The 12,153-nt window shown below is 52.6% G+C and overlaps 1 protein-coding gene across 7 annotated transcripts in view; it reads left to right on the top strand.

The window, feature by feature from the left end:
- RBM33 (RNA binding motif protein 33) overlaps positions 1-12,153 on the top strand; it is a 109,921-nt gene that overhangs the window by 91,772 nt on the left and 5,996 nt on the right. For 4 of the 7 annotated variants that reach the window (XM_043463970.1, XM_043463968.1, XM_043463969.1 and 1 more), the window contains 3 exons: positions 3,771-3,980; positions 5,477-5,665; positions 11,955-12,043. In XM_043463970.1, coding sequence (XP_043319905.1) covers positions 3,771-3,980; positions 5,477-5,665; positions 11,955-12,043 — 488 coding nt within the window. The remainder of the gene's footprint in view (positions 1-3,770; positions 3,981-5,476; positions 5,666-11,954; positions 12,044-12,153) is intronic. The other 3 variants (XM_043463967.1, XM_043463973.1, XM_043463972.1) reach the window with 2 other exon arrangements.

The following is a 12,153-nucleotide window of genomic DNA, read 5'->3' on the forward strand; positions in this document are numbered from 1 at the left end:
CTGCCCGCGTGGGGCTCCCCTTCTCACGAGCGTTGCAGGACTGTGAGTGCCGATTAACGCTGAAGAAAAGGAGCGCAGTTCCATGGCCTGGGCAGCCTTAGGGCTGGAGGCGCTCCCCACGAGGGCGGAGGCGGGGTGCTCGCCGCCCTGCGAGATGCCGGCGCCGCGGTGAGGCCCGTGTGGAGGAAGGAGCGCCCGAGGCCCGGCCTGGACCCGCAGGAGCGCAGCTCTCAGACCCGGCCCCTGTGTCCTTTCAGGCGATCTCAGAGGGTCCTGAGCGGAGAGGCGTTTGTGATACTCGTTACCTGTGTTTCTGAGCTTTAGATGGAAAACAAGCCTACTTTAAACTCTTTCTTGAAACGACAATAAAAATTTAGAACTTGGTTTTTCAGGGTTTTTATGTGACCTAATATTGTCAGGCGTGAATTATCATCAGTCTCTTACTCAAAATAGCAGTAAAGAGAATTTTTATTACTTGCAATGTTTATTGACTAAATGTTTATGTTCTCAATTCCTAGTTTAAAAATCATCGGGTCACTACAATATTATATATTTATCACCCAAACACATATACAGTGTATACCTTAAAACATACACACCCTACTTTTGGTACAAGCTCTTCGTTTTAAATAAAAGTAACTTTTGGGTTGCTAAAGATACATTCTGTGACAGTACTCCTCATTGTCCATCATATGTATGGACGTCACTCCTTTTAGGCCACTTGTACTAGCTAATGATCGGTTTCTGCAGCGTGGCAGAATGTTTCCTGGTGCACACACCTCACTGCACTAAGGGACGGGTGGCCTGCCCTGGTATCCTGACGGTACAGGCTTTTTGCATAGAGCATTCAGAACCACTTCGTGTTTAGATGCGGGTGTGCTGTTTATTGTTTCTATTCAGTAAATACCTCAGTGCCATCTACACGCACTGGAAATTTTGGCTTGGTGAACAAAAAACAGATTCAGCAAAGTGCAAATCACTGGTTTCTCTAGACGCTCACAGAATGGCACATGCTTTAGTTGTCCACAGACTTCAGCCTCCTCTCTTGAGCTTCCAGGGAATCTGTAAATGGAGGACATTCCCATAGAGGTGACCATTCACAGCCAGTTCATTTATCCACATTTGTGAGAAACGTAGAAGTTGGAGGAGAATCAGTCAGTAGACTATTAGGGAGCTGAGCTGTGTGGAGAATTTAGTGACCCAGTGCCTCCTGTGTGTGTGACACAGCCTCTGGTGGGAGCTGGGGGCTAGTGTGATGTGTCCGCCCCTGTAAAAAAAAAAAAAAAAAAAAAAGATGTTTTAAAAAACAGCAAAACTTAACCCTTGCAGAGTGAATTTATGAACCGTGTACTAACATAATTTTAATTTGATTTTAGGTAAATTAATAAGTAATGGATTACTGGCTCTTAACAATTAGGAATATGTGTGTATATCCTAAAAATTTTCAGCTTTTTAGTATAGGAAAATTTCAAGCGTATACAGAACTGGAGAGACTTCACACAGCTTTTCCAGACTTCTCATTAACTTTATGTGGATTGTAGTCCCACAGAAAGGCCTGGCCCGCCTTTCGTAGGGCTTCCATTTATCCTTTGGGGGTGCTTCTCCATCAGGCTGGAGTAACTCCCCACAGGATTGCATTTTAGGCAGTTCCTGCTGACAGAATGCAGGGGCATCCTCCCCTTCAGCTGTCCTTAGCCCTGGCTGGATGTCCCTGGAAGGAGCCTTAAGATATGTTCCTGTGTGGGCTCCAGCTCAGGACAGTCTGACTGAGTGGCTCTGGGCTAAAGCCCAGGAACAGTAACATCTGAAAGCTGCCCAGGTGACCGACGTGCAGGTCAAGACCCTTGACTAGTCTCAGGCCAGGGATGGTGTGAGCTCTCGGTTTTGGCAGATGTCCTTTTCAGGTTGACAAAAGACCCTTCTGTCCCCAGTTCATCGAGAGTTTTCATTGTGAATGCCTTTCCTGTATCAGTGCAGATGGTCATACGGTCTTTTCCTCCACTGATGTGGTCTGTAAATTGGTTTTTGAGTGTTAAACCAACCCTGCGTTCCTGGGATAAATCTTACTTGGCTGTGGTGTATGATCCTTTTCTGTTGCTGAATTTAGCTTGCTGACGTTTTAGTGAGGATTTTTTTCATATATATACATATATATTTATGTGTTTATTTATGAGAGATATTCTTCTGTGGCTTTTGTTTCTTTCCTGTCTTTGACTTTTGTATCCCAGAAAAACAGGCTTCAAAAATGAGTTGAAAGTTGTTCCTCCCCTTCTGCCTTCTGAACGAGACTGTGTAGAATTGGTAGTCTGTCTGTCTTAAATATTTGATAGAATTCACCAGAGAATCAATTTGGGCCCGGGTTTTCCTTTTGGAAGGTTTTTAATGACTGATTCGGTGTCTTCTTAGATTTCCAGATTTTCTCTTTCTTCTTCAATCAGTTTTGGTATCTTGCGTCTTGCCTGGAAAATGCCATGGACAGAGGAGCCTGGCAGACTGCAGTTCATGGGGTCTCAATGAGCTGGACGTGACTTAGCACACAGCACATCTTTTATGGGATTTGTCCATTTCATCTAAGTTCCCTGATTTTGTTGATATAAAGTTGTTCAAAATATTCTTTTACATTTTGAAGTGCCATTTTTGATAATCCCTCTTTTATTACTGATTTTGGCAATTTGTGTCTTTCTTCTCTTTTCCTTAGTTAAAGGATTATCAGTTTTATTGGTCTCAGGAACCCAACTTTTGGAGTGATTGACTTTTCCCAGTTATTTCTCTGTTTACTATGTCCTTGTTTTTCTCTGTGATCTTATTTCCTTCTGTTCAATTTTGGGATTGGTTTCCTAGTTTCTTGTGGTAACAGGTCAAGTTACTGACTTTAGGTCTCTTTTCCTTCTTGATGTCACTGCTTTAGTTGCAGCCCCTTGATTCTGATGTGCTGTATTTTTACTTTCATTCGGAATGCCTTCTGTTCAGGGTCTTCTCCTTTCCATCTCCGAGCCCGGTTTCTGGGCCGGCGGCCGTGGCACCCCCAGCTCCGTGGCTGGCCTCGGCCCTGTGGTCCCCGCTCCGCGGTGCTCAGCTCTTCTCCCTGCTTCCCCCGTGGTTCCCTGTCTGCCGCGGGGGGCTCGTGTAGGCCTCCAGTGACTCTGATCTCTAGAATTTCCTCACACTGTTTTGTGGATTCCTAGCTGGTCTGTTTTTTGTCCCGAGCAGGACTGAGCCGGAGGCCAGCATGCGTGTGGGGACTTGTGACTCAGAGGGGAGGGATGACTGGGTGCTGTCAGCCTGTGGGTGCTGCGGGGAGCCCCACGGTTGAGGGCTGTCTCTGCAGGGAGGACGGGCTGGGGTGCGCCCAGGGGCGGTCAGGAAGATGATCCACTTCCATGAGGTTTGAAGGGGAGTTAAAAGTTTAAAGCAACTGCTGATGTATACTGTTAGATTTTCACAAGGATGCTCCTGACGATGGAAAAGGCATGTCAAGTATGAACTATTTTTAAAGTTAAGCAGTATTTCATTGAACTAAAGAGGACCTACTTTAATAATTACAGACCTCTTGAGTGGATCCAGTAATTAAAGGTCTTAGATTTAAATTTGATAAAGACTCTTTAACCCTAACACCTGTCAGGTGAGAATGTCCTTTCCTTAGGCCCTCATGAGATGGCAGGTGGGTGGTCCCGCCCCTTGGTTGAGCACTAATCGAGGTGGACACCGATGCTGGGGAGGGAGGCTTGCATGTGCAGACACTGACCAGCGTGCTGCCTTGTCTGTTTCAGCAGGGAGGAGAGAGCGACGGCTTTTTTCACCCGGAGGGCCAGCCTCAGCGGCTCCCTCAGGCCCCAGAAGTGAGGCAGCAGCCCACCCGGAAGGTGACGCTGACCAAGGGGGCCCTCCAGCAGCCCCAGCACCCTGCGGTAGGGGCCCACATGCACGCAGCCGGCCCCCCAGGCATCAAGAGCATCCAGGGGATCCACCCAGCCAAGAAGGTGCGGCCCAGCCCCGTCCCTGGGAGCGCTCTGGTGGGGGTGCCTGACGAGGCTGGGTCAAGGAGCAGGGCTGCCCCTGTCCCTGGGTTTGAAAGCTGACGTGCTCACAGGTGCGCTTCCCTCCCTTGACTTCACGGTGCGATTCAGGGAGCTTACCAGGAGCCCAGAGTGTGGTTGTCTCTGCAGCTCAGAGCGCACTCTGGGTGCGGCTCTGCATGGCCGCCTGCCCTCCCAGCTGCTCCTCCAGGGGCTCCTCCAGTGTTTCCTCCTCAGCGCCTCGTTCACAGATGGGAAGCCTTCGGGGTGAAGTTCCCTGCCCGAGAAAGTGCCTCTGGCCGCGGTTCTCTCTGCACCGAGGCATGCCTTGTCCGAACTCCGTGAGATGAGAGCCGTGGCCGCCTTTCCAGGAGAGGAGCGTGTGCCACGCCCCGTCATGTCCCGTGGTGGTGCAACTTCTAGTGAGGAGTGTCTTCATAGCCCTCCCCAGGCCCCCGCTCTCTGCCCGACAGCCGCACACGTGAGCAGAGGAGGGCAGACGCCTGCTCTGAGTTCTCCTCGGAGCGCTTGACCCTGCCAGTCCCTCCTCTGCCGGTCTTGCTGCTGACACTAAGGAGTAATGTTAGTGTGAAGACCAGCCTAGGTCTTTGAAAGGTTTAAATCCCTTCGTGTGTATTATCTCATAAATACCGTATGGTGCAGGAGCAAGCGGAACTGTCCGTCTGTGCTGCAAGAGACACCCACACGGTCATACTCATCGTACCTTTGGGGCAAAGCTTTAAAGAATGTTCCAAAAAAAGGAAAAAGAATGTTTCAGTCTGAGTTTCCTTAAGTTGGGTGTTATCCCTGGATACATGACGAGAAAGACCTGAGGAAAGGCACCCCCCCCCTCCCCCCCACTGTAGCTGTACGCACAGATAGTGCACTTGAGGGTCTTTAGTCACTGTAGTTGGGGTTTTGGTTTTGCTTTGAGAGCCCTGCCAAGGAGTGTTGGGTGGGGTGGGCGGGTGGGGACCCTTGCTGCAGAATCTGCCTTTCAGGACGGATACTGCCATGGCCGGCAGTGATGGGGAGCTGGCCGGGGGCGGTGCCACACAAGTTCACTGACACTGCACCACCCCCCCCCGCCGGCCGGGAGCACAGCCAGCCTTTGTGTCAGCTGAGCGCGTTTCTGGAGCCTGTGACGCTGCTGCTTTGTGTCCAGGGTGCCCGTGTGAGCAGGCCGATGGTGGTGCACAAGGTGCCCAGCTGGCCCCGTGCTTGATGCCCAGGCTGACCAGGACTGCCCCGCTCCCTCTCCCCCTCTCCACGCGAGCGTGCTGGGCGCTATGGTCCTGTCTGGACATTCAAGCCTTTTCTGACAGTGGATAAAAGCTATGGAGAGCCCTGTAGCTCGTGGTGTATTTTAGTGGACTCTGACTGACTCGCTCACTCTGTGTCTTGTAGCTGTGAGAAGACCCAGAGCGTTACACCTGAATGGTTCCTTCTGTCGTTGCCAGGTCCTCATGCACGGGAGAGGCCGGGGCCTGGCGGGAGCGATGGGCCGGGGACGCCTGATGCCCAACAAGCAGAACCTGCGGGTGGTGGAGTGCAAGCCTCAGCCCTGCGTCGTGTCTGTGGAGGGGCTCTCCTCGTCCACCACTGACGCCCAGCTGAAGAGCCTGCTGACGTCGGTGGGGCCCATCCAGGTGCGCCACCCTGCGCGTTTGGTCTGTGCCCTCCATCTTTCGCTCCCAAGACTCGGTGGTTCTTTAAAATCCCTGAGGAGAAAGCCGAATGTTTTCTCATGTGCACACTTGGTACCAGAACTTTTTCCCTGAGCGTTAGAGTGTTTGGAGTTTTTCAGGTGCTCAGAAACTTCATGAACTATTTATTCCAGCTGAACAAATTATCTTTTGAAATCCTCAAATTATCCTTGAGTTCTTGAGGAGCGGCTTCTTGGTCATCAGACACGATAAACTTGTGTCCATGGAGAGCTGTTCTTGGACAGTCCATCATAGAATGGGTTAATCCGCAGGAAGACAGCTGGCGTCAGAGAGCTTATGATGCTTTTAAAAACATAGGTCTCCTGAGTGGAGATTCTCCAACAAATGGTAGTTGAAAACCGGGGATCAGATCACAGTTCAGTAGTGAGCCTGGGACCCCGTGGGACCCCAGGGTGGAATGGGGTGGGTGGCGAGTCCAGGCTGTGCCCTGGGCCGCTGCTCCTGGCTGGCTCCCGGCCCGTGTCGGGGCGGGAGTTGGTGGCGCTGTTGCTGTCCACCTGTGACCTCTGGCCGTCTGGGCTGCGCTCCTGCCCCACGGTCGTGATGGTGCTCCTGTGCGTCCTTGAGTGCAAGTCTGTGCTCAGGATCAGGGCGTGATGGCAGAGCCGTTGCTGCTCACAGCACTGCGCGACTCACCTGCAGAAGTTAGCTTGGCCACGTTGCCGAAGCACTTCCCCTTGGTTCCATCCATCTTAAAGTTGAATTTTGAGTTCTGCATTTTGGGGGCCATCTTTCCATTTGCCTTTTATTTTTTTATTTTTTCTCCTTCTCCTGTTCTGGAAAGGATGATTAGCGAATCACTGTGTTAAAGTTTAATGGAGGGCACTTTATTAAAGTGGAGCTTCTTTTTATTAGAGAAGTAGGCAGGGAGATAAGAATGGCTACATCAGGTGCCCTTAGAATGCCACCGGAAGGAGCCCCCGAGGGTGGCCCAGCAGGGCCTGTGGGCCGTCCCAAGGGTCCCAAGGAGCCAGCACCCCTCTCTCCTTGCCAGTCTTAGTCCCGAGGGATGGTGTTGAGGGGCGTTCACAGGTCTGTAAGCACTGTGTTCACAGAGTGCTAATGTGACATTTTGCCAGCATTAGATAGCTGAAGACTGATATTGGTGCGTTTAAATTGTGAGAAGATGCTTATAACAGGACTCGGATGTGGCTCAAGGGGGTGGTGAGGAGATCCAGGCCTCCTGGCTGCGGGAGAGGCAGATGTCAAGCCTCTGGTGGGTTGGGCTGTGGCGCCGCCTGGCACCGACGTGCCCTGAGAGCAAGTGGCAGTGCCTGCACCCAGAAGGCCCTGCCTGGTGCCTGCTAGCAGTGGTGTGGGACTAACCAGCCCCTCCACCACACCAGGGCTCCTGCTCTTAGGGAAGGGACGGGCAGACCGGGGCGGCTGGCTGATTGGGCGGGGGCGTGCGGTGGTTGGGGCCTCTGTGGGCAGGTGAGCCTCGTCAGCTGCCGGGCCCTCCAGGACGCAGCGGGGCAGTGGGCGTCGGGCTTTGAGAAGGATTCTGTCTCGGTCCTAAGTTTGCCATTTCTTGGGGTGTGGCTTCCCAGCCGAGGACTTCCCCCAGGACCCGCACAGTAATACATGTATTGTCTCTGCCTCTGCCTCTGCCCCTGGAGTTATGGCGGAGGTGGGGGAAAGAAACACGGGGCCTCCAGGCGCCGCAGAGGGACAGCGTGTGCTCTCGGAAGGGGCCTGTCGTCCCAGCGCGAGGTCTCTGGGGTCGCTTCAGGCTGTCAGCGCTGCTGTTCCAGGGTGCAGGTATTGGGGAAGTCCTTGTTCTGGGGCTATCTTGGGTTACCCGGTGAGGAGGAGCCCCTTGGAGCCATCGTGTGAGGTGGGATTGTGTTGGAGCGTCTCAGCTCTTGTGAGGAGCCCTCCTGCCTGCCGTGTCTGGTTTTGACGGACCAGGAGTATCTGGGGTGACCTGGAGGAAGTCAGGATCTCAGTGGAAGCAGTTCAATCATTCTGAAGTTGAGGACATTTGGGGAAGAAAACACGTAGTTAAATGTGCTGTTCACCCACTCAGTCGTGTCCAGCTCTTTGCGGCCCCATGGACTGCATCACGTCAGGCCTCCCTGTCCATCACCACCTCCCGGAGCTTGCTCAGACTCAATGTCCATTGAGTCAGTGATGCCATCCAACCATGTCATCCTCTGTCGTACCCTTCTCTTCCTGCCTTCAATCTTTCCTAGCATCAGGGTCTTTTCTAGTGAGTCAGTTCTTCATATGAGGTGGCCAGAGTGTTGGAGCTTCAGCCTCAGCATCACTCCTTCCAGTTGACTATTCAGGAGAACTGTAGACGTTCCCCACACTGATGTTTTGAGCTTTAAAGAAAACCCGCGTGGCCACATGATCTGAAACTTTGATGGGAAAATTGTTAACCGGAGGCTCCCACACACAGTTCTGAAAACACTATTGTAAATAATTCTCCCAAAAAAGAGGATTCCAGGCAGAGCGCGTGGTAACCTGAGGGCTGTGATCTGTAGGGTAAGTTTGTACAAGATGGAGATGAGAGCAGAAGGGGAGCCTCAGTGTCTCTCAACTGTGTCAGAGCAGAAGGAACAGTGCTTATGCTTTGGGTGAGAGGAAGCCCAGACATTGGAATTGAGGAAAAGACACAGACTTGGCATCGAGACCACATCTCGTGTGAATGTGAAGAGGAAGCAGCATGTGGCCGAGCTATGTGAGACCAGAGTCGCTGTTCCAAACGCCCATCGCCAGCGAGAGGGCCAGGCGACCCATGCAGAATGAAGAGGGTGGTGTCCCTGTACTCCAGCCCAGCTGCGGGCACAGGGAGGAGAGCTGGAATGGGGGCAGGCCTGCTGCCCCGGCACGTTCCAGGGGGCCCACAGCTGCCTGTGAGGCCCGGCCTCCCCAGGGACCATTGTCAGTATAAATCTGGTGATTTATACCTGGGGCCCTGTTTGAGCAGTTTTGTGTGTGTCTAAAACACCAAATATCAGCGTCAGTTTTGGCTTCAGGTCAGTTCCTGAAGGTGCTGGGAACTGTTGGCCAGAGTAGGGAGAGTAGTTTAAGTGATTTTCAGGATGGCAGGTTCACTTCAGAGTCCCCCCAACACTGTCATTTATTCATACGCACAGACGCGAACTCAGGCTCTTCCTAGAAAGAGGAGGAACTTTCCCTAAACAGGGAAAAGAGGCCCAGAACAGCATGGACAGTTTTCTGGCCTTAAACTCTCTGCTGTCCCTGCAGTGCTTGTGGCGGTTCAGTCCGGGGGTCACTGAATATACACGCAGGAAGCCGCCACGAGAAGGGCATCGTGGCTTGTGTTCCGCTGTTTACAGCAGCACAGGTGTTCTCGGGACTTGTCTGCAGCTGTCTCTGTAAAATAAAAGTAAACCTGGGTGGGCTGCGCAAGTTAGCCTGTCTCCATGGGCCAGGCAGGTATTTGTGGGGCAGCTGGGTAGGGTCAGAGAGTATAGAATGGAGACAGATTTTAGCTCTCAGTTCGTTCTGGGTGAATTAAAGTGCTTACTTATTTGGAAATGGGCTGCTGATTTGCAGGACGTATTTTCAGAGTGGAAACTGGTGGTCATAATGCATGCCTTTTAGTTTATAGTACACGGTATCTTTTTCTCTCTTCCCAGTAGAGTGATCACTAATATTTGTCATTTTGGTAGGTCAGAAATGGTTAAATATTGACAGTTTTGGCAGTTTATTAATCTTTTATCTGAAAATAGCCTCTGTATTTTGGGGAAAAAGTGCAGAAATGTCAATAAGGGGAACAGAAAACAGATTTTAAGATGGTGTTCTTACTGCTTGTGTTGACTGTTGAGAAGCAGCTCACTCCTGTGATTTAAGAATTTCATTGAAAGTTTAGGTCTTTTGATTGATATTTTCTCAGTCAAATTGAGCTTTAAACCAGGTAGATACAGAGAAACAAATCTTCTTAGCTCAGATACCATTTTATATGATAAGTGATAAACAAGAAGCATCATACTTCATTCCACATTGTGAAGTCACCCAGAGGAAATACAGTCTCAACATGCTTTTTCTCAGAAGAGGAGCATGGTGTTTTCAAAATCCAGATTCCATCTCTGAATCGGAGAATGCGGATAATTATTTGTGCCATCATAACAAATTTAAGTTTTCCTTGTCTGTTGCAAATTGAGTGATTTTTGTAGTTTTCGATAGAATAAGTCTAGGTGAGCTGTGGTTCTTGTGCTGAGAACTGCCGTGGTGCTGGCAGCAGTTGGCACGAAGCTGTGCCCGGTGCCCTTGAGCACTGCAGCCGCGTGGCGTGAGTCAGGAGGCGGGCCTGACGGGGCATCTGCTGCGATGCGGGGCTGTCCTCATGACCGGAGGACAGCTCCTACCACGCTCCCCTCGGGGCTCCATGGGGCTCCACGGGTCCCGGGACAGCACGGTGCTTCCTCTTGCCTCTTCTCTTCGGGGGCAGCTCTTTAGTGTCAGCAGCTGGAAGTGCTTGGAGGAGAAGACAGAGTGGGTGTGTGCTGAAAGCTGGGCTGGCAGGTCTCTGTCGAGTAATTCAAGTGGGGTTTCAGAGGCCGGGAAGGCTGTGTGCTCCCAGTGTGTCCCAGAGACATTAGTTGATGGCACTGGTTAAAGACCAGGCTGTTGAGCTTTGCTTGTCCAGCTTTACTTGTAGAAGGAAATGGCTGCCCACTCCAGCATTCCTGCCTGGAGAATCCCATGGACAGAGGAGTCTGGTGGGCTGCAGTCCACAGGGTCCCGACGATCGGACGCGACTGAGCGACTTCACTTTGTCCAGTGAACTTAGTGATCAGTGAAATTTTCAAGAAAATTCTTCTGCTCCTGGGTTTTGTATCTGACAGAAGAGGTAAATCTGGTATTTGCTCAGCTCACGTCAGGAGACCAGGCAGACGAGCCTGCTGGTGGCCGCCCTGCCTCCCGGGGTCCTGGTCCTGGTGCTGGTCAGGGTCGCCTGGTGGCGTGCCGGGTGAGCTGACCGCCCCTCCGCGGGGCTGGTGTGAACCTTGGTGCCGCGTCAGCTGAACACTGGAGAGTTTATTTCTGGGTAAGCACCGAAGAGTAACTTTTTGGAAAAAGTGTTTCCTTGGTGCTCTCCTCATCGTGCTTACTCGTGGAAGTTCTGTGCTTATGAGAATGGAGAGTGCCACAGCATATCTTTTTGAATGTATTTCAGAGAATTGATGTTTTGGCTAGGTACTTCTGTTGGAAGTCTTTGAACAAGTGCTTTAAAATGAAACCACCACACGTGTAAACCCTTGTAGAGGGTGGTGTGTTACTGTTGGTTGTTTCTGGCTGCTGTACTTTGCGGGACAGTAGCCCAGACACGGCAGACGGTTCTCGGCCACCGCGTCCTGTGCGGCTTCCTCGGGTCGGGTCCTCCCGGGAGCAAGGTCTCCGCCGCCCCCTCCTCACCGGACACTTTGCTCACTGCCCCAGACACACGTGGCAAGTCACCAAAATGCTTGAGAAGGATCAGACTCCAGAGAGTGGGCTGGCTGAGAAATCTGAGTCCTCCTTCGGCACGTCCCTCCCAAATTCTAGAGTGCTCTGTCCGCAGGCTCCCGGGGAGCACAGAGCTGCCCTCATCCTTGGGGCAGGCGTGAGGACCAACTGTCCGTTCACGGTCCTGGCACTGGTCTCCTCGATAGATGGATCCGTCCGCTCCACACATGCCTCTGGTCTTCACTCCGGAGAGTAGCCTCGGAAGTGGTGTTTCACATCCTAAGATTCAGTTTAAGGTGCCGCTTCATGCCCCCCGACATTGTAAAGTGCAGAGTGAGCAGACGGGGCTGAGGGCTGCCCCGGTCCCAGCCCCCCCGGCTGGCAGTCCTGCTCTGTGTGAGGACCTGGGTCTGCCCCAGTGGTCCTCGGGGGAGCGCTGCCCCTCCGCCCCGGGCCCCTGGCTGGCTGCGTCTCCTGTGTGAGCGGGGCCCAGGGAACGTCGCCTGATGGGAAGGGAGTCTCCAAGGACTGCCCCAGGTCTGCGTGAGCAGGTGGAGGGAAGCGGGGGCAGCTGACGGGCGAATGAAGGAAGGTCTTCACACCAGGCCTGGAGGGTGCTGAGTGCTGCTTAGGGCAGGCACGGGGCCATCTGGACAGGGAGCTCGGATTAGCTAGTTTGTTTCAGGGACCTGCGATCTGCCTGGACTGGAACCTCGTATTAACCCCAGTGGACCAGCATGTACGTTGGTGCACAGCTTGGCTCTGACGCGCTTCTGTCCTCTTCCTTCAGAGCTTGCAGATGCTCCCCCAGCAGCGGAAAGCCATAGCGAAGTTCAAGGAGCCAGCACACGCGTTGGCGTTCCAGCAGAAGTTCCACAGGTAGCGTGGAGTCCCTGGGGCCAGGGGGGGTGGGCCGGCTGCAGGACACGTTGCGGAGTGTGCCATGGGCGGTCCCCCGGGTCCGCGGGGGGCGGGGGGGCTTCATGTGC

This window comes from Cervus canadensis, chromosome 3, assembly GCF_019320065.1.
Source record: "Cervus canadensis isolate Bull #8, Minnesota chromosome 3, ASM1932006v1, whole genome shotgun sequence".
NCBI classification, from domain to species: domain Eukaryota; kingdom Metazoa; phylum Chordata; class Mammalia; order Artiodactyla; family Cervidae; genus Cervus; species Cervus canadensis.